Source organism: Fringilla coelebs, assembly GCF_963513975.1.
Source record: "Fringilla coelebs genome assembly, chromosome: 5".
Lineage (NCBI taxonomy): Eukaryota > Metazoa > Chordata > Aves > Passeriformes > Fringillidae > Fringilla > Fringilla coelebs.
The window spans coordinates 13785225-13812001 of record NC_140033.1 but is presented as its reverse complement, the minus strand read 5'-3'; the positions used below and the strand labels follow the sequence as shown (position 1 = coordinate 13812001).

Genomic DNA, 26777 nt, shown 5'->3' with positions numbered 1-26777 from the left:
GGGTAAAACCTGACACAAGAAACCCCCTCGGTACTTGTGCCAAATGCCTTCTCCAGAAGTTTGTGGCCAAGACAGAGTTTTTTGGACTTTTGGAATAGCCAGACACTATTTTCTCAGCATATACCACTTTCTCACAGAGCTGTCAACCTGGTCCTGGTTTTGGCTGGGATAGAGTTCATTTTTTTACTTGGTAGTTGGTACAGTGCTGTGTTTGGGATTAAGTATGGGAATAATGTTGGTATCACACTGATTTTTCAGTTGTTGCTCAGTAGAGCTGACCCCTAAGTCAAGGGCTTTCAGTATCTCGTGCTCTGCCAGGGAGCAGGTGCACAAGGAGCAGGAGGAGCATGGCCAGGACAGCTGCCCCAAAGTGACAAAGGGATATTCCATGCCATGGGCTGCCATGCCCAGCCTATAAACAGGGGGACTTGGCTGGGAGGAGCCAGCCACTGCTCAGGGGTGAGAGGGGCATTGGTCAGCAGGGGGTCAGAATTGTATTGGGCATCACATGGATTTTCTCTAGGATTTTATTCCTTTCCCTCTACCTCTCTTTTCCATTACGATTGGTTCTGCTAATATATTTACTGTATTTTACTTCATTTCAATTATTAAAGTGCTCTTAACTCGCAGGCTCTACTTTTTTTCAGATTCTGTTCTTCATCCTAATGAAAGAGTGGGAGGTGAGCAAGTGGCCACGTGAGGCTAAATTGCTGCCTGAGGTTAAACCGTGACACCTTGGCACATCTTCCAGTCCACACTTGCTCCAGAACCCAGGGGATAACGAAACCTTCTGTCTGGCTGTGTAAATAATGGAGGAAAAAAACCCAAAAAACCAGATATTGTCTGCTCTTACTTCTTTGTTTTCCTTTCAGTAGTAATAATTCTTATAATAAGACGAAAAGGTTAACCAGCATCCTAAAATCATCCCTCTGGGGTGCAGTGCCTCTGGTGTCCGTGAGAGGGCTGAGGGCAAGCGCATTGGGTGTTTCACACTGATACAGAAATACAGAAATACAGAATTAAATACAGAAATACAGAAAAACGCGCTGCCAGCTGCTTGCAAAATCCATGGGCACCCCCTGCTCCCCGCCAAGCTTTTGCACAATCCCTGCTCCCAGCGAGGTGCCCTTGGGGCAGGAGGCAGCAGCTGGCTGCAGTGTCACCTCCTCTGCCCAAAGCAGCCCTCGCAGTGGCAAATCCGTTCAATGACTCCATGTGTCCAGGGGTTCTGCTCCCACCCGGGCTCCTCACAGGCTCCTGGGCAATTTTTAGCGTTGTCAGAGTGTTTGAGACAAGTGCCAAGGATTGATTTTCTTAATATGGCAGTTGAAATAAACCTCATTTTTATCACACACAGCTGGAAGATTCTGTCAGATCCAAAATGATATGTTTTGTGTCTGATCAGGTAAGAATTTATTCTCCTTATTAAATAAGGAACATTTCAGAATAAAACGTGCTTCCACAGTGGAAAAACTAGAGCACTTGAACAGAAAACATGTAAAAGTGGAATCTTGTATCTAAATGAGAATATTTCATACCTTTTTCTTCTCTGTATAGATCACACCATTACCTTAATCCAAAAGATGCTTCCTAAATTAGATGTAGTTTTTGGTCAACATCTGAGAGGTTTTGGGTGAGTAAGTGATCTATAAGGAAAAGAAAAAAAAAACAAGAAAGGAAAACATAAACCCCAAAATCTTTTCTAGATCTGAGATTTTGTTTCCATTCACTTTTGCAGTCCCCAAGAGAGCTGTTGGCTCTTCTGGGTGCACCTTGAGGGAAATTCAATCCAGTCCTGAGGTCAACATGAATGTCAGCATTACCTAGATGGACAGGTCCTGCTTGAGAGGGGCATGATCTATGGACTCTTCTGGTTAATTGCAAAGGGCTGAATGTGCCCTTTAGATTGCTCCTTCATCTCATCTGAGACTTTGTACATTATTTTTGGGACATTAAGCACAGCAGGATGAGTCCTCCAGGGAAATTTTGCAGCGCTGCCAGCATTCTGATGGCTGGTCCCTTGGAACGTGGTGTACTTCTGTCTCCAGTGTCTGGAGTCATATGATTATGTGAGGATCTCAGCTTTCTCAACAATGAAAAGCAGGGTTTTAGTCACTGAGAATGAGGAGAAAAGCTGGTAAATGTGACCTCCAAAAGTTTATGGATCAAAAAACAAATCCAAGGGACTTCAGTTATATCCAGCACCTGAATTTTAAATGCAGAGCTTAAAAACAGCATCTTTTTGAGGACCGACTGTTAAATTTTGAATAGTTGGAATTTTCGTGAAGAGGGAAAAAATTGCTTCTTAATTTTTTTCTTCTTCCCTCCTTGCACTTCTTCCTTCCTTTCTCAGGCTCTATCCTGTTGCTCGCGCTCCTTGGCTGTTCTCAGGCTGGAGCTGCCATCGGACACCAGTCAGACAGAGTGTGAGTACTGGGAATTTTCCAGGTTTACAAAATGTTTTCCTCGCGTCTGCCAAAGCCCACGGCAGCCGTCGCTGAACACGTGCCACTGGAAAATCCCAAGCGGGCCGGCTGCCAGGGATGCAGAGCTCTTCGGACCGAGGCGGCCCGGGGGGCTGCGGGGTGCGAGGGGCGCCGGGCGCGGCTCCTCCCGGCCGGGCGGGCTCCGGAGCTCCGCGCAGAGCCGAGTGAGGCTCCCCCGGCCATCAAACAGTTTGGGTGATTACAGGTGTTGGGAAAGTGTTCCGCAGGGAATTAGCAATCTCGGCAAAAGGCTCGCTGACATTCAGTCACAGTTCAGCAAGGACGTTCCCAGCACCCCTTGAAATCTTGTGCCGAGCCATTAAATCCTCTCACTTGGCAATGGGCGTTTGCAAAAGGAGGCTAAAAAGGAGCTTGCAGAGTAATTATGTACCGTGAGTGCAAGAAGAAGTGTGGGAAAGGGAAATTTTAAATTTATATTGCCTATGTGTGCCCATACCCCCTGCCAGTGCTCAAAACTGGGGGAAAGGCATCTAAAAGTATAGAAGTTTTTGTCCCAGCCTTAAATGAGATGTGACACACAGGATTTGGTGATGGAGTCCATTTGCTATTCCATTTGTTGTTTTTAATTTATAGCAACTTAATGAAAAAAATCAAATCTATCTTAAAGAAGATAGATTTTGCCAAAATTTTTAGGGCCTGAATTCTGCCTTCTATTAACAATATGCATTTTAATGTGTTTGAAGTTTGTATCTTAATGTAGATTATGTGCACATACATTATGTGCCAAGCCTATCTATATATACCTGTTTGAGGAAGGTCCTAAAAAACCCACACCGTCTGTTTTGGGTGTTAAGAAATACAGAGAGCATGGAGAAGGTAGAAACTTTAGGCACTGTATAGCCAAGAATTTGGTACATGCTCAGTGCAGAAGGGATGAAGGGAGGAAATCCAAGTGGGTTTATGGCTTTGCAGAACCAGCCTAGCTGGGACAGCCTCGCAGTTCGCTGCCGGTGCCCCCCAGAGGTTGTCGCAGCTTTATGTTCCGAAACGCTGCCCGGGGTGACCGACTACCAGCAGGACCGATTAAACCAGCTACTGGAAAAACCCACGGGAAGCCTGTCAAAACACAGCGTTTGCAGCGCCGAAACACGAGCTGGGAGAGCGCCCGGAGCCGGCTCCGGGTCCGGCTGCTGGAGTTCCCCGGTCACACCCGCAGCGCCGGCAGGGAGGCGGCGGCGCTCGGTGCCTCCCACAGCCCGGGCACAGCTGGGGCGCGTCCCACAGCTGGGCACTACTGACAGCCTGGAAGACACATTGCAGTGGCACCAGCAGCTATAAATGACCACAGAGTAACCACAGAATTGAGAAACACAGGTCTTCCTTCTCAGCTTTCTCTTCTTCAAAATTTTCTCTGAGCAAAGGGCTCGTTTATGAGTATGATGAACGGCTCGTGCAATGGCTTGTACAGCAGGATGCTCACAATAAAATGGATTTGGAGCATAAAAGGCAGCCTTGTTATTATTATTATTCCTGCTGTCTTCTATCTCCCATCACGGGAGGATGGAAAAACTCCCCCAGGATTGATTAGCATGAGAGAGACCTGTGAGAAATGGAGGCGGTATGAAGCAGGGAGGTGATGGCTGGAGGGAGAAACCAGGCTTGCAAGCACTGACACAAGCAGTTAAGTGTCTGGGGAGGTGGGAGAGCAATGAAAGTCTCTGCAAGAGGGAATGAGAATAAAATCCCAGGCAACTCCTCCCTCTATGGGTGTTCCAGCCCTCCCACAAAAATGCTACTTTGATAAGAGAAAAATTCAAGAGTGGCAAGGGGAGCCACCTGCCAGTCAGCAAATTGGAGTGCTGTCAGTCAGCAAGTTGGTGAGGCAGTCCAGGGCAGGAACTGGTCACATAGATATGCTCCCAAATAATTCCCAGGCACACTTCAGAAGGGACAGTGGTCCAGGGATGGTTACAACCAGCACACAGAACCACCATGGTCTGGAGGCTGAGGCTTTATGAGCAGAAAGTCACAGAACACCATGGCAGCTGGCTCAGAGCTCAGGAAGGCCCCTGGCCACATTTCAGTTACTGCAGCTTAGGAAATGAAGGTTTTCTGCTGCATTTTCTTTTATATTTTATTCTGCATTCGTACTGGCACATGCTGCATTAATAAGGTCTAGAAAGTTAAGAAAACTTTTTTGAAAATTGAAAACTCTGAAAGCAACTCTTATACATGATTTCCAAATTCTTTCTGTGGGGCCCAGCTTTTTACAGCCCACATAATTGATAATCTAGACTTGTCAGGTCGCATAAAGGAGATTTTTTTCTTTAGTTTTCCCTGTGATACTGCTTTCCTAGGATAATTTCCAACATTGCAATATCTCTTTGCTCAACTTTCCTGCCAGAGGTCATGCTCCTGACGAACCCTGCAGTACCAGCAGTGGCCCAAGTTATCCCCTGACTCAAAGCAGCAAGAAAAGGCCAGGATCACTGTGTGCTTGCTTGATTTGTTTCTGCTAGATGTCAGGTGCTGAAGCAATCTTGAGGAAAGTTGCTAAACATGCAGCTGCCAAACTGCAGTGCCAAAAGTGAAGTTTGCTTTTTCTGCCTGAAGATGATCTCGGGCAAATACTTGGCTTGCACCAAAAGAGAGCTCACCCCTGCATTTGAAGGACTATGAACTTTTAGACTAAGGATTTATGAACTGAGTAGCATTTGCATTTAATGACATTAAGAAAGACTTTTTCATTTTCATGGGCTGCTTGAGACTTAGTTTGGGTTTAATTTTCTAGAGAATTTAGTCCAGTCAGAGACAATAACTGAATTGCCTGCAAAGCGACACTTAAATTTTCCTACATCCTCTATTTCAGTTTTCACTTCACTTCTCATGGCTGTTTGCATTTTATTTAACCTGTATTTCTGCAATTTATGATCTAAAATTATATGATCTGCCCAGTGTATTTAATTGCTTTCAATTTCTAAACAGACTCTGTAACAATATCTATTGTGTCTCATTTGGCAGACAAATATTACCTGTTTGACCATCTGCATTCCTGTGTAGTTATTCCACCCAACCCCACAGACTTCCTTTCTCACCATTTAGAATAAGAAATACTTGTACTGTTAAATAGATTAATTTTTATTTTGTGGCCTGATGTCCATGACCTGGATTTGAGTTATAAACCTGTCATTTGCCAGGGCTCATTATCCACTGATTGCATAAGCTATTGTTACCAGGATAAATTTTGAATTCATCTGAAAATCATAACCATTTGACCAGCTCTACAAATAAGGTCAGCCAACATCTCCTGTCCCTAAGTTCAGTAAGTATGCTGCCAGACTGTCTTCTGAGTTTTAGCTGCCTTGATTTGTGTTATAATGAGAAATATCTCATTTCAGATTCAAATTACAACATTAACTCAAGTGTGTTGGCAAGTCTTTTAAAGACTCTCATATTCTAAAAATGTGCATAGATGATAAAGTAGCAAGATCTGAAATAATTACTATTTATATCCCTCCGTTGTTTCCTCCAAAAACAGTACTTTAGATTTGGATATTGTTTTCAAAATGATTAAGCTGACTCCTAGAATGTTTTTCCTAAAATGTTTTTGTTTTTTCAAGTCCAATAATGCTTCACAACTATTTCCATCTGGTAGTAATAGTCTTGTTTATTCTGGAACATCTTGGTTTATATTATGTCTCTGTGTAACAAAATCTATTGAAATCATGCAAAACACCAATCCCTCTGCCAAAGTCAATAAAATTAGTACTTGTTGAAGAAAACAGTAAACAACAGAACTTCATAATGATGTCATTAGCACATACTTTGTCAACACTTGGAAAATCTGGAAACTTCAAGAAAAATAAAGAAGGAAAAAAATTAATGCATTCAGCTCAGTTGTGTAATCAATTATACATAAACTTTTAATGAGGTTTGGTTAAAAATGCAAACAATTTTATAGCAGTATTTTCTGCACAGCGGCATAGCAGCAGTAGTTCAGCAAGCAGGGTGGATGCTGTGCTTTATCCATCCATCAAATAAATGGGCACATTTTAAAGATGAGAATCACTGTGCTGCAGCAGGCCCTGAGCTGATCCTGAGTCCAGTTTGAAACATTTGGGACCTCCAAAGGCATTTTGTCCTGCCCTGGATTTTCTGCTGGGAGCAGAATTCTGCTCTTTGTGTTCAGATGTTCCTGGGGCGTTCCCTCAAAACACCTTCTGCTTTGTGCATGCACAAGATTTTTGCATCCATTTTGTACAAAAAAATACTATTTATTGGTTTAGTTTTTGTCCTGATCAGTTCAAATGTGTGACAGTATAACCTTCTGCAGAAAAGAGTGCAGCCATGGGTGGAGCATGTTTATTTAGCTGTCAGTGTCAACCAAGCAACACATAAAACACCACAAAACCCAGGGACAGGCTGAAGCATTAGGGGCAGATATTGCCTAAAGCGGCATGATATGGTCAAAACTTAATTTACTAGATTAGTTCTCAGAGATTACTGTCAAGAAATGAAGAGAAGGAAAAGGGGAAGGGCTTTTCTGATTTCCAGATTCATCAAAAAGTAAATTTATAGTAGCACTACAGAGCTGTGCTTTGCTGTAAGGTACATATCATGGGCAGTACTAAATACAGTGAGACCAGTGTACATTCAGAGATGCTGCTGGTGATCCACACCGAATTTAAGAGGTCTGGCTGCAGCAGAGAATCTTTTCTACCCCTTTTCCACCGTGTGGAAATCAGCATCCCTGGCATTCTTAATGGCTGGCCTTCATGCAGGAAATGCTGTTGGCTTTCAGAAATGACAAACATAAATTGGTAATAATTTATTAAATTGATGGAAACTTCCCTCTCCTGAAAATGAGCCCTTTCCACCGTGTGCGCTGTCTCAAGGCGCCACTAGATGGTAGAACAGGACTCCGCACAGTCCCGCAGCCGCCCGACGAACCCTTCCCAACCAAATTCCCAGAGGAACCTCCCCAAACCAGACAAACCCTTCCAAATTCCCAGACAAACCCTTCCAAAAAGCAGCCGAGTCAATCCTGCCTGAAGACTCACAGCTCTACAGTACAACTTAGAATTGCTATTCCAGCTGCATCCCTCATATTCTGCATCCCTCTGCATCACTCATGTTCTTTGTCCTTTATAGCTAGTTGATAACTTCTAGAACTCTCTCTTCAGTGACAGTTTTCCAAGGAGTGCTTGGAGAGCAAGGCACACCCCTGCACACTCCCACGGCACCCAACCAACACCTGGAGGGTGATAAGCTATGAAAATCAAGCCACAGGATTGTAAACTGTGGTCCCCTGTGTAAATCACATTGCCTGGGAGGCAAGGGCAGCCATGAGAAACCTCTGCTCAGCATCATCTTCCAGACAAGCCACTGGCTCTCTGGGCAGGGCTGTGTGCCCTCCTGCCCTTTGGAAATGTGCACAGAAATGTGGGGGTAGGGGACACAACGACCTGCTCTTCAGTGGCTTCTACAGGTATAGAGAAGAATAATGAGAATTTTTCCACATGCAGTAGTAGAAAATTTAAATTCAAGGCAGCAAGGATACCAGTAATAGTTCAGCAATAACTAAGCTGAGTAAATGAAAAGGGAGCAGTGTAAAATTACTAGATTTATTTTTTTTTAATGGTACAATACCTTGTAAAATCTAACTCGTATTAGCCACCAAACTTAAAACCTGCTTGGAAGTGAAAGATGACTGGCACATGTGGTGAAATACGTCTCAAGGACTTTCAGCAAAGATCAAACACATTAAACTGTGGTTTCCAAAGTTTTTGAGTAAAGGCAGAGTTGTGCTACAGAAGTCAGGGAAAAGGAACAATCTCACTTAATGTTGTTGTTAGAGAGCCAATGAAAAATAAACTGAATAATAAATATACTTAAAGGTCTAAAGAGTCAAGAGTGTACAAGCAAATAGAATAATGCAGATACTTGAAAACATGCAGGTAACTAACAAAATGCAGATTATTACATGACAAGGAACTGTCTGCAGACAGTTATGGGGCAGGTTTTATTTACTATGGGAGAAAGAAAAGGACTTTCTTCACCTGGTGTTTCCAGCCCTGCTGAATAGACAGTGCTGGGGACAGGGCAGTCCTGGGCAGTTGTTCCTCCCCTGACAGATAAGTATTAATTAAATCACTCACTTTGCTTTATCTGGCAACACAGAGCTCAGGACTTCCCTGAATTAATCCTTGTTTGGACAGCGTAGGGGATTGGATGGAACACAATGAACCATCAAGGGCTTTCTCCACTGCTATCACAAACAACAATATTGCAAATATTCTGAATTCCCTATAAAACAACTTTTGGTGTTTGTCTTCTGCTGGAAGATATTCTCAGCATCTCATACATTATGTTCCATATAAATTATATTCTTTGATTACATGCAAGATCTTTTTGATAAAACTGTCTCCTTGTATAAATCTCTGCCCTTCCTGCATGTACTCCCTTGTAGGCCAGCAGTAATACCTGCTAGTTACCCTTCATTTTGCTAAGCCACCCAAGCTCTTTCAGTCTTAGAAAACGAGCTCTCTGTGACTCTGAATCATCCAGGTAGTTTGAATTAATCTTCCACAGGCATTATTAAAGGAGACTGAGAGAAGAAGCCCCCCTCTCTCACTTTGCTGTCTCTGTTGCACACGCATCTGGGACAGCCAGGAATCCCACTGGTCTGTCCACAGCCTTGTCAGACACCATCAGACCAGATACACAGATGCCACAGGTTTTGTTCTTTTTTTAACCCCTGAGGGATGGGACTCAGTTTTCTGAGAAACAATTCTTTTTTCACTAATGATATTGATTTCCAGTTAAAGCACAGTAAGGTACCTGTTTTCTAATTAAATCAGTGATTACATGAGTTTTATATCCTTCTAGAGCCATCAAATAAGAGGCCAAATACCTCACAGAACATGAAACCACGTTACAGAGTCAAATATTATCTATCAGCCCAGCCTTTTGATCAGCTAATCAGCAAAACCTGACTCCCAAATGACCATGCAGCTTGACATTAACTGCATTGTTCTCATTTAATTCTGTCAGGAGGGTTCTGCATCAGTCCCCCTACCTCTTTTCTTAGGAGCAGGGATGAATGGATGGGCCTGTACAGCCACAGCAGCCAGACATCTGGATCCCAGGGTTTCAGAGATGACCCTGGCTCGCTGTGCAGACTAACAGAACTCCTTTATCAGCCCTGTCCACACTGGGGGTGCTGGGCATTGACAACTGATAGAGAAGCTTCAGCAGATGTGACTCAGCCCTCCCCTGAGCCCTGCTGGAGTGGAAAGGATTTGTTACATGATTAGCATATTAATAATACTGCCCTGCTTTTTCCCAAATACAGAATGCAATACTGGCTCTTCCTGCTTTATCTTTTTTTTTCCTCTCCCCCCCTTTTTTTTTTCCCTGTAGTTTTTATACTTTGGTCACTTTTTGTCTAAGCCAAGTTGATTTTGCAATCAAAAGAACTAATTTTTTTTTTTGTTTGATTTGGTTTTAGGTTTTTTTTGTTTGTTTGTTTTTGTTTGGTTGGTTTTTTTGTAGTGAAATTTTTTAGCACTCCTTACATATAAAGTCATAAAGTCATTCTGCCTAAACCTTTCATTGCAGAGACTTGATCCAGAGCTGCTTTCAGGTTATGAAATTAGCCATTTGGAAGAACCACCCGCATTTAAAGTGCTTGGTATCACTTTGGAATAAAATCCACAAGCAGAAATGTTCCAAAATACTTTTAAACTCAAGGGAAAGATAAGTTATATGGAGTGAAAAATTAAGAGCCTTTCTGATTTTGAATTAACAAGCCCACAGCTAAAACACTGTATGTAGTTCAGAGCACATCCATACAGGACATCTGACATCTGAGAAGGCTTGAGGAAGAAAAAGCATAGAAAGCAGGACTGAGAGCCTTTTTGAAAAATGCTTTAAATAATGAAATTGTTTTAACTGACAAGTGGACAAGCAGAGCAATCAAACCAATGTCTTTATGCATTTTTAGGGAGATACATTGCCTATAGGGTTTAAGTAGAATATGCAGAAGGAGGAAGACAGCAAAAATTACAGAGGCACGTTGGATGAGAGGACAGAGTTACTGGGTTCATTTAGGTTGAACTAAGATTGTATATGTCACATATGTGGAACAGATTTTATTTGGCATGGAGGATGTCAAGAAGATGAGCAAATAGACATTTCACCTCGGTCTGTCCCTGCTTTTATACTCCTATTTTCCTCCCTAAAGGTGCTGGCTGTGCAGGCAGTGAAGCTAACCAAGGTGGCTTGAAGCCTCAGCACTGCTTGTCTGGATCAAGGTGGATTTCTGGGAGTTTCATGTACTGTTGAACAAAGCTGTGAAAGAAAGGAAAGAGCCATCCTTTCCACAGCTTTACCTTGTACTCCCTCAGGATCTGCAGCAGCAGGCAGATGTCAGCACCTCTCTTGGTCACTGCACAGAAAAATTCTCCTTGAACTGTGTGAGAATGGCAGACCCTGTAGCCACGCAGGCAATTTGCAGCATGCAGCCCCAGGGCGGCTGAGCACCGGCTTTGTTGCCATTGTCACAGGCAGTTCCTAGCCTGGAAGCTCCCTCCTGTATTCCCACCCTTGGCTGTCCTCCCATGCCTCATCCACAGCAGGAGCATCTGTTACACAGCAAACTCATCAAGCCCCCAGCCTCCACAGCCTGGAGCAGTCCCTCTTCACCTGCTGGTTTCTGGTCCACAGAGCTCCTCAGCCTGTCAGCCCCAGGACTGGAGACCTGCCACCCTGAGCAGCTCCATCTGAGCCAAGGGAGAGCTGATCCCAGCAGTGCTGGCACTGGCACCTCAGCACAGCATCACCACCACAGCTGAGCACACCTCTGCTGCCCTGGGGAGGCTGCAGGACCCTTTGGCACGAGCTGCTGCAGCCTCTAACTACACCCAGGAGCTGGAGCCAAAGCCAGCTCTGCCACTGGCACCTCCTCAGCACCTTCTGCAAGGCTGCCTGGCAGCAGTAATGGCACTCAGCTGGCACCCAGGGCCTTTGCTTGCATATCTTGCTGTAAACTGCCAGATCAGCTGGATCCTGCCAGAAGCAGCCACTGCCTCCTGCAGCCACCCCTTCCCAGGAGCAGCACCAGACACCCTGATGTTCCTCAAAGGCCCCCAGCAATCCCAGAAGAAATTCCTACAGGATCTTGAATCAGAGCCAGGAAACTGGCAGGGGATGCTGTGCTCATGGCCACTTTGGCTATCCATGGTCTGTCCAGGGAAGAGGGAAGAGGGCAGCTCCTCTGGCAGCCATCAAACCTTCTTCAGCATGAGCTTTAGCTCTTCACTTTCACTGATGGTTAACATAGCAGCCACAAATTGCAGCCACAGAAAACAAACAGAATTAAAGCTTAAATAGTCAAAGGCAGTCAGTGAGATTTTGGCAAGCACATAGACTGTCAGGTTTGCCTTGTTTGCCATCAAATCACCAAGCTCAAGGCACAGCACATGCAACTGCCCAAAGTGCGCAGGGTGGGAGAGAGGAAGAGGAAGGAGCTGAGGAAGAAGTCACTGCTGCCTCACTGCACAGAATGGCCAGTGCTGTTCCTCCTGTGACAGCCCTGCACCAGTTCCCCAGCCAGGCCCGGGGCTGAGCAGCCCCAGCTGTCCCTGGGTACCTGTGGGTGGGTCCAAGCCCACCCCCAGGTGAGGGGTGGGGCAAGGGATGCCCTTATAGGCACCTGCCAGGGGGGCTGCAGCAGTCGGCTGGTGTTGGTGCTTGTTTCTGCTGGCTGCCTTGGTCTCTCCCAGGATGGCAGGCTTGAGGATGGACATCAGCATGCTCCTGGAGCCTCTGGGCTTTGTTAAGGTCCTTGAATGGGTGAGTGGAACTTGGGAGGGGCTGTTTCCTCTGCTGTGCCTGGGCTGGGTACCCCTGGGGAGGTGTGAGCCCCTGGGCTGACAGACCCTGCCCCAGGTCACTGCTGCTGCTGGTGTCCAGCGCTGGGCTGCTCCTCAGCCACGCCCTTGGGCTGCAGGTACATAAACCTGATGTGCTCATTACAGGTGGGTTACAGCAGCTTTTGCTGCTCTGTGTTGTGAGTTCTGATGATTGGAGATTCAAGGTCTGGATAGTGAGAAAAGAGAACATAAGAGCTATTTAGAGAGTCGAGTTGTGTGTGATACTCTGAGCACATGCTTTCTGTTTGAATTCATAGTTGGGGATATGCAAGACTTGTAAAAATATTTCCTATATCACCTGCAAGAAATACTATGCTGGCTGTTAGCATACAAAAAAACCCACCAAAACCCTGAAAAATTTTCTGTGCAACTGAAAATAAAATATACAGAAAGCACTTTTAAATGGGCTTTGGTTAGCAGTGTTGCTTACTGCTTTTGGATTTTAGAAACTCAGCATTTTCTTCTTGACATCCCTTCATACTTCAGCTTTGCTAACTTTGCTCTTTCAGCTAAATGCTGAGTTTCCTTCCTTTGAGCTCTAGTGGTGTGCACTAATGTGTCTGTGTATCAATTCCTACAGGTTCTTGCCATCTTTGCTTTTGCCACCTGTGGAGGCTTTCGAGGTGAAACTGCTCTTCTTGTTTCCTGTGAAGGTGTGGTGAACAAAACAGTGACAGCTGCTTTTGCTTATCCATTCAGGTGAGCATTAGCTCTTCAGTTATTACTTGATAATTACTTTTTATTTCCCCTTTATTCCCCATCTGCCTCCTTATGTACATGTGCTTACTGTATAAGTGAGGATGTGAAACTTCTGGCTTGCTCTTTAGCAGCAATAAAATGCTTAGTTGAAGTCATTCAAAGCACTGTATTTGTTAGTGCCTTATAGAAAGAAGTAGTTAGAAATGGCAGTAGGCTTTTGTGCTCTGTATTACTCTATCTTAAGCTCTAGTCTAGCAGTGTATGAATGCTACAGAAGGTAATTAGTGAGACAAAAACCACAATCCCTTTTAACAACCTAATTCTTCATCAATTTGTAGCTGCTTTGGAGGTCCAGATAAGATTATTTTGAATGTGCCATTATCCTATTTTTGTTCAGAGACTGAATGGAAAATTATTTTCAGTTTATTCTGGCCTTATCTTGGTGAGGATGTTGGGCACAAAAAACTGAAATACTTCAGTGTCATTGCAGTGCTCCTGTAGAGACAAGCTCCTTTCCTGGGGCAGGAGGAAGAAGGGTTCCTCTTAGCTCTTGCAGCTGCACAACTACAGAGAGTGCAGGGTTGGTGTTCCATATGTGTTCAATAAACATAGAAATTGATTTAATGGAGCCAGTAAAATACATTACAACAGTATAGAATTTGGTCACAAAACCCAGCATTGTAACCCAGCATTTGGAGGGGAGAGGATCTGAACTAATTCTGTGCTGGTCAGAGTGGTCAGTGGTAGTCACACAGCTTTATTTATTCAACTTCAGTGCTGGTAGGTTTTGCAGCTATAATGCCTCTTAAGTCCTGATCACCTTGTTTAACTGCCAAGTAATGTTGCTAAGTCTGCTTCCAAATTGGGAATTTTTTGTTCAACCACTCTAAAAATGCAATTAGGGTTCTTCTCCTGAAGGTACTATTGTATATCTTAGTGCAGGACTGGATATACAGTCTTCAGAGAGCTTGACAAATCTTTGTGTGGCATAAGTGATTATTTATATATCTGTAGTGTGTCTTTCAGAGTAAACTTATACAATCAGAATACTTTCAGAGTAGACTTATACAATCAGAATGCTGAAGCTCTGTTGCTGTGAAGCCTGGAGTATAATTAATGAAGTGTAATAATAATGAAGTAAAGATAATGAAGAAAATTAAGCTCCCACTGTATAGCAAACTCTGACTACATGGATGTAATCTTCACAGGTTGAATACTGTTGAATTTAGTGCACCAGACCCCAAAGGCTGTGGTGGTACTTGGACTGATGCCCACCTCATGGGTGACTTCTCCTCTTCTGCACACTTCTTTGTTACCCTGGCAGCCTTGGTGTTCCTCTACTGTGTCACTGCCCTTGTGGTATATATCGGATATAACCATGTGTATCAGCAAAATAACAAGTTTCCACTAACTGTAAGTAATGCTGAGGGGTTTTAATGCTTTGACCTTTAAGCTGCAAAGGGATGAGAAATATTGCTAATGCAAGAATAATTGGTGAATATCCAGTAGTTACAAAACTTAAATGGAATGTGAATGTAGGTATCTCAGACTGGTCCCTACAGGACTTGAGCAGAAAAAGGGCCCAAAGCCCTCAGCCATCTGTGGCATCACACCTCATGCAGTTATTGAAGCAGTGGAATGAACTTTCACTTTTTCAGGTGAACAGCATCTCCACCACAACTTTTCTTTTGTATCATGCATTTGAATGTGCAGTTGTTCCACAGGTGGGACCTCTTCTGTTAATCTGAAATTTTTCCCTGTGTAGAGCACCTGCTGCAACTGGCAGTGGAAAATAGTTACATTGTGAATTTTAGTCACCTTTAATGCTGAAGCTCTGAATGAGAAATTTTATAACATGCTTGAAAATGGACTTACTGACTTTTCAAACCAAATTTTAGCCTATCACTCATCCAGACTTAAATTCTCTTCCCTTATCCCATCACCCTCACTTTACTTAAATTTGGTTTAAATTCTCATAAAATAGGTGCTAGGCAGAAACAGATTTCTTAGGTTAAGATTGTCTTTTGCAACTATCAAGCACAAGCATACAGTTTTGTAGCTAGTTGTCAACAATGAGTTGTAACTATAACATTGTTAATGACTAAATTTGCTTGTGATTGTTATCACTGATGCAGTTATCTTGGTGATATAACTGATACTGTCTCTGCCTTGCTCTCACAGATATTCCTGCATTTTTTTAACCTGTTAATGAGTATTTCTCTTGTGTAGGACTTGGCAATCAGTGCCTTGATAGCCTTTCTGTGGCTGGTCAGTACTTTTGTTTGGGCAAAGGAGCTTGCTGACATCAAGGTGTCCACAGGAGCCAGCATTGTTCCAGGAATTGAATCTTGCAAAGCACCTGGAACAACTTGCCATTTTCTTTCTGTGACCAGCATGGGAATTCTGAATGTGTCTGTGGTATGTATGCCTTCCACCATATGGGTACAATAAATGTGTTGGGAAACAACAAATGGTACCTGAGAGCCCTGTTCTACTGATTGCATGTGTTGCTCTGTGTTAAGATTTCCTTTTGGGTTGGCATTCAGGTCCATTAATACTGTGGTAAAACACTGAGCAAATTTCTTGGAGGAAGCAAGTTTTTTTCTAAAGGAAATTAAGAGAAACATCTTGCAGGATCTGCCTCTAGAGCTGTTACATGCAGCATTTCTAGACACATTTGGGTGTCTATTTATGCTTTTAGCCAAGAGCAACTTAAAATATCTTACTGAGCCACCCAAGTGGTTTGATGACTGATATAAGAGGAAATGCTGTGCTGGTGCTGAACCTAGGTTTTTTACTCAACTGTGAGCATTTTTACACATCAAATTGAGGTTCCTTGTAACATAATGATATGAAGCTCATGTTCATACAAAGAGCACTTCGTATCACAGCAAATTAGGCTCATTGTATGATCTTCCTAGTGAAGCCTACTTTTTAAAACTCGGGCTCTTGTTCATTGGCCTAATACTAATCAGTCATTTGGTATGAGAGTGCATATGTGGGGGTGCTCAGTGACTGAAAAGAATTTGTCTGATTCTGTGCAAAGTATGGAGTAAGTCTGACTACCTGGTCTACAAAGAGCTCTGTTAAACAGCTAAAATAGCTTATATTACTCTGAAGAGTTTGGGAATGTCTTGCCCAAATGAAAGGGGTGCCAAAGATTGTCTTTTCAAGGCAAACCAGTAACAAGCACTTTCTGACTTTTTTTAAAAAAGGAAAAACAAAACCCAATCAAACATGACAAATTTAATATTACATTCCCCCTTTTTTTTCTTTACCCTACAGGTGTTTGGCTTGTTTAATATGATTTTATGGGCAGGAAATGTTTGGCTTGTATACAAGGACACCAACTTGCACAGCCAATGGAACAGAATTTCTGAAAGTCCAGCTGAAAGGATATAAGAACAAGTTGGTATTTTGAAGTGCTTCCACTTTCACATCACACTACCAAGAGCATGGAGCTGTTAGGATTCATTTCAGTAATGACTGATAATTCATACAAACTTCTATTTTGTACTACGGTTTGATGGAAGGTCTTGGGTACTCCAACTGAAGTGTTTAATTATCATGAAATATATTGTCTTTCAAGGCTGTGCAGCATTGTATTACAGTTTTTGAAGAGAAAAAGGAAGAGGTTATCTGGATGCTGATCCTTTCTGGTTCTTAAATTAGCCTTATAAGGAGGCATGGCTGAGGAGCAGCTCTATCTGGGTTATTACTGCATCATGTTTAGTTCTGCCAAGTCTTCTCTGAAAAATGGAAAGTAAATTCACCCAGGGCAGGTGAAAATGCAGTTTAATTTCTTCCTGCCACTGATACCTTGCAAAAGTCACCTGAGTAGAATTCATAGCGCTGTCAAAGTTGCAGCCAAGATGTGTAGGTTTCCAGATAGTCCTTTCAGATCACTGCATCAGATCTGCTGCTGAGCCTGTCAGGAAGGACATTACTTCTATGTTTAATATGTTGTTACTGTTTAATAGCTTGGGGACAATATCTGAACAAGGCAATCTGTTGAATGAGTTCATGGCTTCTAGTCTCACTAATATGAGAGTTTGTATATGGGTGCAATAAATGATTTAAATGCTTGAAGGAGGTGGAGGAGGGAGGAAAAATAAAGTATGGCACAAAACACAAATACTGCAGAAATCAAAGTTGCTATAGTATGCTACTGCTTAGGCTTCTCTCTGTTACTTTTGAGGTGCATGAACAAAGTTTGTGCATGAAAGGATGGAAGGGGAGATGTCTGAATATGACAAATTCTTCATTGATATTCAGCTCATTCATTGGGAATGGTATTTGGGTCTTCTCATGTGGGCTTCTTTATTAAGGTATCTGACTCCCTGTGAATTGCCCAGAAAGAACATTTCAATAAACTCAATACAAAGGCTGTTCAGTTCTTTTTGGTTTGTTTAAACTGTTTGTGATGAAAACAGACTAAGTAGTGTGTACATAATGCAAATTGTAATTGTTTGGTGTGCCAGAGCTATTGACCTTCTGACAGTAAACTGTAGTGTCAAAGAGTGTAATAAAGTCAGTATGACTGCTGCTGAAGGGATGTGCCTTGTGTGCTTGCTGCTGCAGCAGTGGGTGCAGATGCATTCATTGGCTTTGCAGCTTCTGGGGCAGGGCTTTAGCTGTGCCTGGAGGGGCTTTCACACTGGGGCTCTGTGGGTTTCTTGGTAAGGAGGGCTATGTGTCACTGCTGCAGGCTTCTGCTGCCTAGTGCTGCTCAGCACTTCTTTCTGTCTGTTCAGAGCAGGGGCTTTTGTAACTATCCAGAATTCCATTTGAATTGCCTTTTGGAGGAGGTAATAAGGGCAATATTCACTTGTTTGCATCACTGTGCAGGTTTATTAATTTAAAAATACGTATTTAATCCTAAAATCTGAAACTCCTGTTTCCATATTGTCTTAGAAAAAAATATGGTAATTATGCATTAAGTTTTTCAGTCTTTTGGACTTAAGGTTACATATGATGTGGCTAAAATTTTTTTATTAACCTCTAATATTTTCAACAGAACCACATTACTGTCTATTTCTTACGTGCTTATCTATTTTGTCACAAACAGATCTGTTAGTCAAGACATCCCTTGTTTCCTTAAGGCTGAAATTTACCCTTATGCTTTTTGTAGAAGAAACAAGTGTGTCCCACCCCCAGAGTACTGTCCTTCAAAAGACAAGGAGATGGAACGTGACAGGCAGGACTGGTAAAATAGAGATTCACAAATAAGGGATTGTGTTTTGTACAAATTCAGGCTGCATGTGTGTCTGCTCCACAGAGCTACATGCAGAGCCAGGTTGCTGTTAACAGGCCAAAGTGAGTGTGATGTGTAGTCCACAGCAAGCAAGATTTTAAGAAAGGAAAACTAACCCATGTGCACTTCTGGCTCGTTAGGATAAAGCTTGTTTCCCTCTGTAGGGGGAGGGAGTGATGCAGAACAGTGCAGGCTGTGATGAGGGAGTGATGCAGAACAGTGCAGGCTGTGATGAGGGAGTGATGCAGAACAGTGCAGGCTGTGATGAGGGAGTGATGCAGAACAGTGCAGGCTGTGATGGGGGAGTGATGCAGAACAGTGCAGGCTTTGATGGCTGCTCGGTTCCTGCAGCTGGGATGGCATGGGAAGCATCATGCAGCAGGGGTAATCCTGTAGCTGGGATGGCATGGGAAGCATCATGCAGCAGGGGTAATCCTGTAGCTGGGATGGCATGGGAAGCATCATGCAGCAGGGGTAATCCTGCAGCTGGGATGGCATGGGAAGCATCATGCAGCAGGGGTAAGCAGCTGCTCTCATTGACCCTGGACACCCACAAAGGGCTGAGCAGTGCCTGCCTTTGAATTCACATCTTATCTGTGCTGGCAGCACCAAAACATTCAGTGTCTTATTTACTCATGGTGGGGGAGGGGATGGCTGTCTGATTTACCAGCTTTATCTTGAGTGCACAAGAGCCACCACTGCTATCAGGAGATGCAGTGTGCTTGATCCCTCTGTACTGAGGGAACAAAGGGCCTGGATCTCTGCCAGCTCTCTACAGGTTTGTAATCCTCAGCTGGCAGCAATTTTACTTGCAGCCATCAGTGGAGCAAGCTCATAAAAATCCTCTCATACTGCAGGAATTATCCTGGTAGCAGGCTATAGTTCTGCAGCCCTAGAAAGTTAAGTGTTGTATGATCCCTGGTGTGATGCTAGAGAGGGGGTTTTGATCAGAAACCCGTGGTGGGGAGAAAGCTTTATTTTCCTTCATCACCCTACAGCCTGAGGGGTCAGCATGGGGTAGCAATAGAGAACTCCTTAGTGAAGAATAGACTCCATTAGCATTAGGAGGTGTTCAAGGAAGCAAATACATTGTGATTTAGGCTGCTGTGATCTGGGGATCAGGCCTCTGTGACAGTGCTGGGAAGTGCATATTCTGCATGTGCTAACTCCTGGGAGCATCCCTGCTGTGGGAGCTGGCATGGTGTCAGTGCTGGCTGAGAGCTTTGCCACCAGCCTGCAGGAGAAGCAGTAGGGAATTAAATCCAAGAGAGGCCTGACAATGCCCAATCCCCAAGAGCCAGTGCCAATAGTGCAGGATGGAGTCACTCTGGGTCTGTACCACCTTGGCCCTGTCACCTCAGCAAGCCCAGGCTGGGGCTGTGACACTGAAGCACCAGCTGACAGGCCAGCACCACTGCTAGAATGGATTGCACTGGAGCCAAACAGGGATGGGTGGTGAATTCCTCAAAGCTCTGGCTCTGCTGCACACTTGGCTGGCAGTGGAAGACAAGGGTGTGGAGCTGCCACTGAAGGGGAGAAAGAAGACAGATGCTGCCTTGATGTGGAGGGCTGTGGGACTGTGGGTTCATCACCTGCTTGTGGATGCAGGGCACCTGCAGCCTGCTTATTTTTCCCTATTGCCCAGAATTGAGCAGCACGTAAATCTGGGGCCAGGCTGTGCTGGGTTGGCTGCCTGCCCTACTGCAAACTCCTGGGGAGCTGGTAGGGTACCTCACTCCTGGAAACTGCCTGAAGACAGTCCCTCCACCAAGGCCCCACTCCTGAGCAAGTCATGGCAGCACATCAAATATTCTGGATCATCATGGATCATATGCTTCTATTCTTGTGGGAGTACTTCATGTGCGTTCATTCCTAACAGATTTGCTGTATTGCCTAAAGCAAAACTGTTGTCACAGAGACCAGAGTCAGAAGCAAGACTTTGCTGCTTAATCACCTTGAAATATTAAGCTGAATAATTAGTCAAAAGAATGGTACAGGATAGGCATGCACCCCCACCCCTTAAATATTAGGGAATGAGGGCATTTTCTTAGTTTAAGATCTAGTCCCTGTATATCAGCAATACTCCAGAGCTGCATTTTAGAGACTGACTCAAATGTGGAATTCCTATCTCTCATGCTAAGTAAATCCAGTAAATCCCTTATAAACACTGCTTTCCTACAGACATTATCTATTTAGAGCAGGGAGAACAAATTAAAATTTTAGCCTTGTGTTTCTACAAATTTTCCTTTTAATTTTTAGTTGTAACTTCCAAAAGTTTGCCTGTACTCAGTAGCACTCTTCCTGCCTGGATCTTTCACTCTTCATCCTGAGTTAGGAAAGCAGCAAGATAGAGCTGTGTTGTGCCATCCTTCAAATTTGTGGCCACATGGACAGAGTCAAAGCTTTGCCTGTTGTTCGGGGCAAGCACTCTAGGGGCTAGGGAAATATGTGCCAACCCTGACCATGTTTTTCTTTCATTCTTTCTTTGAGGAAATCTTATTCTCTGTTATCCATGTTTCCAGTTAATGTTTCACTGTGGGTTCTGCTTGGCTGACGCAGGAATGCTTCCTCAGGCTTTTTTTTCTTTTTTTCCCCTTACCTCCTGGACAAACCCCACGATACTCAGTAGAGTATTCTTCTATAAGAGTATTCTTGTAGCTCTCAAAGTAGGTTCCTTCTCATTCTGCTACATCAGTGTTTGTTGCCAACAGTAGGGGTGTATTTGGACAGCTGGCTCTCATAATCCATCGGGCCCATGGAATCTGATTGATTGCTGTTGCTGCCAGGAGATTGCACCTGCTGCTTGTAGGTACCTGTGCCCTGTCAGCAAAGGGTGGTTTGTGCTTGCTGTTACATCCTGTCAACAATTGAGCAACTCCTCATTTATTCATAAATCTGGCTTTGTATTTTCTTGGCTGGTGACTTCATGTTATCGCTGCCAGCTGCATTTCCTCCTCACCTGCCTGTGCAGCCTTTTCACTTAATGCAGTCATGGAGGAGGCTGTATGCTGATATTTTACTCACAATCTGAGTAAAATTAGCACAAGCTTTAATCAATTCACCTGTTTGGTTTCAATGTAATTTGAAGTAGCCTGCACTCAGATCCAGAGTTGCTGCTTTCTGTGGCCTAGGATCAGTAGCTGAGTCCCCTGGGTTATTTCTTGTCATGTAAAGCAGGAGTCATTTCATATGCTGCACCTGCCCTGCCTTGGGATGGTATTCTATCTGTTGTTATACATGTTGATCTTCCTAGCTCCTTTTTATTTTCTCATTTATACATAACATCCCCTAAATCATCTTCCTCTGGTGACTTCAAATCAAATTCTCCACTACTTCCTGCAGATACAGCAGCTATTTTTAATTTTTGCATCCCGATCTGCTTTTGCAAGCATCTAATTTTAGCTTCACATTTAATATGATCAGGTTCCCTTGGAGCTCTCCTTTGCTCTGGGGTGAATGGCTGCACTGTGCATGCTAATCCTTCTGCTGGATTCTCCTGCTTTATGCTTCTGTGGCTTTTCTTTCCCTTTCTCTGAATTGAAAATACTGTATTTCATTATTACCTTTATGAGCCACTTGACTGGGCTCCTTTTCAAGTTTTGTAGTATTTTCTTTTTAAACAACTTTCAGATCAGAGAAATTATTTTCTGCTTTTACACTGGCTCTAGCAGAACAAAATGTTTCAGCTGCTCCCCCAACAGCCACATTAATACAGGAGTTGTATCCTCAGGTTTCATTCCATAATCACTCTAAAATAGCTAGAGAACACTTATTTCTATATTGTGCCTGATCCTATGAACTGGAATGGCACATCTCTTCTTTCACAGAGAGGTGGCTGCAGCATGGAAGATTTCAGGAGTGGTTTTTTGTAGATTCTCTTATATTGCTCAGATTTTCAGTTGGCATTTGGGTGGCATTAGTGGCTTGTTGAGGTCTCTGCCTGCAATGACATAATGATTGCTGTCCAGAAACAAAAGACTGGGCAAACTATAAAGGACAGATGTTGGCTATCTAATAAAAAGTCTTTTTCTGGTACCTAGCCTAGTCTGCACAGAGCAAAAGGAGATTATGATGCCTTGAGACTGAATTTGACCTACTCTTACACAAAGAGTTTTGCGCTGGGAGTTTTCCCTCTCTTTAGAAGTGCCACTGTTGGCTCTGGGCCCTTTACTGACATGATGTGCTTCTACTGCCCTGGAACTGGTCCTGCTTACACCACGGAAACAGCCTGAAATTCAACTGGACATCTCACTGTGAGCTGGCCAGCAAAGATCCCTGATCAGCAGCAGAAGAGGAGAGGACACAATATTCTCATAATGAGCGCAAAGGAGAAAATGGGGATTGAGTCCTTCAAGCTGCAGCAGCTCAGAGCTGAATTTGGGGTTTCAGAGGTTCCCAGTAGTGACTGTGGATGCAAGGCACCTTGGTGACAGTGTGCAGGCAATGATCCCAGGCACAACACCAGCAGTACCCCTGGAGTGGGCTCATACAGAAATTGGCATGATACTGGAAAGGTCTCTTCCTAGAAGATCATGAGTGCAGGTAGATCAAGCAATCATGGTTAGAGAATGAAATAGTATGTGCTAGTAGAGGAGACAAGGGTTGTTATTTTTAGCTTTAGTTTCCACAGAGACTGTGCATCAAAAGTAATGAGAAAGGACTGGCAGGCACAGGAGGCTTTTTGCATTCAGCTCCTTGAAGAGCATCTCCAGAATGAAGATAGACCAAGAAATGAATCTGAGAAATGCTTTGCTAAAGTAAAAAAGCCAACAGGCCTGTATTTCCTTTTTGTCCTGAGGCCCTGAAAGCTCTTAATTAAGGAAGTAATTTAATTTTGAACTTTACTGACTGTCTGGTTTAATATGCGGCCAATGTGGGCACTCAGAGCTTTCAACATTTTCTTGCTGGAAGTAGAGCAGGACTGCTGCAAACTTGGAAGATCTCTATTTTCTTCTTCAAGAGACCATGAACTTATTTTTCCATGAGCTGGGCACTTACTTGTGTGGATTTACAGCAAGTGCAATAGGCCTCCAGGCTGGAGAGATGGATTTTACTGGCCATGCATGTGTGCTGGTGCCCCAAAATGGACAGAAAGGATCGGTCCCTTCTGGATTAATCTCTTGAGCTGCCATTCAGTTGCAACCACCTGTCATGACCTACAGCTGGCAAAGCTGAAAGGACAGTGATTCCTTCATGCAAGAAGAGCCAACAGAGTGATTATAGCCAAGTTGTGGCTGGAGGCACCCTGGGGCTGGCTGCTGCTTAATTTTGTTAAGAGGGTAAGTTCATGCCCTTTCAACTGTGTGGAAAAAGCTTCTGGTTCAGTGATGGGGCAGGATCTCTTCAGGAGCATGTAAGAACGTGGTACTGATTTAGCACTGGCTGTGTGTGAGGAAATCCCTGTCCTGACCTAGCTGTCAGAGCAGCACTAAGATGCTGTCCTGAAATGTCTGTTACTCTAGTTCTTTGTTGATCATCCAAGCTGGCTCCCTCAGTGCATGTGCACCCGTGGTGGGGAGGGGACAGGAGGGTGTAAGGTACAAGCTGCAGCTGGGCTGGTCCTGGAGGGTGCCCTGCTGTGGGTGAGCTGTCAGCTGCCCCAGGGACATCACCCACCCTGTGCAGACAGACAGGGTCACACCAATGCTCTGCTCACTTGCCCCTTCTCTCTCATCCCCTCCAGCACCAGTGGGGTTGGTCTAATGCCAAAACACATCCTGGCATCAGGCAAGGTAGTTTGGGAAATTCTTCACTGAGGTTTCTGTATCACTGAGCTTGATATGCTGCTGTTAGACCTTGGTGGGACTTGGATCTCCCTGGTCAGGCTCAAATGGGCTGCTCAGATATTTGGGGAGGCTTTTGGGGTAGTGATTGACAGAAAAAGGTGTCAAACTCCTTCAGACACTTTCATAGCTGGGTAGCAGCTGAATAGGTGAGTTTTCATATTTGGATTTTAGTGCTTGGTTTTTAGTATTTCATAGCAAGCAAATACTGCTGTGTTTTGGTATAGTGACTAGGAAATACCCTTTGGCAGAAAGCCACTGGCAGAAATTAGTGTCCATTTTGATGTCTTTGAATGCTGTCACTTTCCTAAACTGCTTTTTTTTTTCCCTGAAATGTTGGGGGTGTCTAATCTCATAGATGTTTCTGCCACAGGCTGCAAGCTTTCGCATCTCTAAGGGCATTTCAAAGTGTATTAGACAGCTAGCCCTGGTTCTGGGAGTTAATAGAGAAGCCTCAGCCTCCTCCCTAGGTGTCAGTGTAGTTATGCTGCTTGCATGAAGTGGGAAGATGTGATCAGGCTGGATGTTGCAGGGAGGAGCATTTAGAAATTCAGTGTGAAATGGATTGAATATGGTTCCTCCTCGCTTTGGTGCCCATGGCTGTGCTGAGAACTGCCGGAGCATCCTTCCCTGCCTAAAAAAGAGTAGGTGATGAAGTACAGGAGCACCCATCCTGTGTCTCAGCTAAACAGCATGGAACGGGTTCAGTTCAGTGTGGCAAAGGGAGGAGCTCAAAGCAAACAGAAAATAGGTCATTTGATCGTTCCTGGAGTGACCCGGTGCGCTCTGCAGCGGATAAATCCTGTAAGGGGATCATCTCTTTCCGGGCACGCCTGCACGGCTATGGTGCCTAGCGGTCGGGCTCTTCTCCCTCGTTCTTCTCCAGTTCACTTTTCTTTCTGCCTGACCCTCTCTCACGGGCCCTGCAGCCGCCGCCCCTCCGGTGCTCGGGCCCCGTGCGGAGCTGGGGGAGCGCGGGCGGCCCGAGGGAGCGCGGGGCCGGTGCCGCCCGTCCCGGCCGGGCTCTGCCCTCGGTGTCACCGCGGGGCTGGGCAGCGCCGGGGGAGCCCGGGCAGCGGGAACGGGGAGCCTGCGGGAGCTGGGAGCCGAGAGCCGGGGCAGCGGGAGCGGGGAGCCTGCGGGAGCGGGGGCAGCGGGAGGGAGCCCGGAGCCCGGGCAGCGGCAGCAGGAGCTGGAGCCCGGGCAGCGGGAGCGGGGCTCTGGGGCTCCCCGCGGCCGTGCTGCCCCGGGCCAAGGCCGTGCCTCCGCTTCCCCGCCTCAAGCGCGGTCCTTGCCCTGCCTCCCTCCCTGCCAGCAGCGCCTGGAGAGTTTCAGCGGAGCAGCCGCTGGCTGGACGGCACAGAGCCCTTCTCTGCCATCGCTTTCTGTACCTGCAGGAAAGGAGAAATGGCTGGAGAGAACTGGGACCAGGCCAGAGAAAGGGGCACTGGGGCTTCTCCTCTGCCTGGGGCCGATGGGGCCAGGGGTGCTCCTGTTGTTACAGAATCACAGAGTAATTGGTGTTGGAAGGGACTGTTGGAGAACATCTAGTCCAACCCCTTGCCAAGGCAGGATCACCAAAATCAGGTTCCACAGGAATATGTCCAGGTGTGTTTTGAATGTCTCTGGAGAGGGAGACTCCATGACGTCCCTGGGCAGATGTTCCATTGCTCTGCCGCCCCAAACATAAAGTTCTTCTTAATGCTGAGGTGGAATTTCTTGTGGTTCTTCCTGTGTTTCACTTTAATGGCCATTGCTCCTCATCCTGTCACTGGCATCACTGAAAAGAGTCTGGCACATCCTCTTGGCATCATTGAGATATTTATGTTGAGATCCTCTCTCAGTCTTCTCTGGATTAAGGAGGCCCAGTGTCTGCAGTCTCTCCCCATCAGAGAGATGCTCCAGACCCCTCATTGTCTCTGTTGCCCTTTGCTGGACCCTCTCCAGCAGGTCTTTGTCTTTCCACCCTCTTCCCTCCCAGGGTGCTGTGCTAAACGTGCGGATACAGCAGCTTGCGCATCCACCAGCCCTCCTGCCCACATGAACAGGAGCCAGGCTGCAAACCCTCCCCAAATGAGGTTCATGTGCATGGGATACACACAGCCCCTCTGGAAGCAGCCAGGTGTCACAGCTGCCCAGCAGGCAGTGCTGGCCACAGAGGGGCCAATCCTGTGCAAACACAGAACTGCTGCTCCAGTCTGCATGGCCCCAGCTGGTGCCCACAGGCAGGAATCAAAAATGAAGCACAACTGCATGGCCAGACCAAGCCGTGCCTTGCCCATCTCATTTCACCAGCTGAAATCCCAGGCATCTATTGACCCACAGCAGCTGAAGTTTGGTACCAAAGAACTGCAGAGTGGTGCTGTTCTTGAATACAATTCAGAGTCAGATGCGTTCATCTGTTTTGTTTGCGAGTGTGTCTCTCACTCAATAACACCTAGCCTGCTGCAGGAACTTGCTGAAGCTTGTATTGACTTCTTCAATCTCCTGGCCAGGCCCATGCTTTTCTAAGGGGCTGCTTTGATGCACATCTCATGACATCTGCTTCTAGATGCAGAGTTACCCCAAGACAGGTCCCAGAAAGCAGACCTTGGAGCCCTGACAAGGTGTGGGTGATGGCCCATCCCCCCTGGGACCTGAGCAGCAGCAGCAGAGCCTG

At 45.1% G+C, this 26777-nt stretch overlaps 1 protein-coding gene across 1 annotated transcript; it reads left to right on the top strand.

Moving 5' to 3' along the window:
- Positions 1 to 12233: 12233 nt before the first annotated feature.
- On the top strand, positions 12234 to 16483 carry SYPL1 (synaptophysin like 1; the record flags this gene model as incomplete). The annotated part of the gene is made up of 5 exons (XM_084206492.1): positions 12234 to 12302; positions 12963 to 13081; positions 14290 to 14494; positions 15311 to 15499; positions 16367 to 16483. 5 exons carry the CDS (start codon positions 12234 to 12236, stop codon positions 16481 to 16483), a joined length of 699 nt encoding a protein of 232 aa, XP_084062618.1.
- Between the last annotated feature and the right edge of the window lie 10294 nt (positions 16484 to 26777).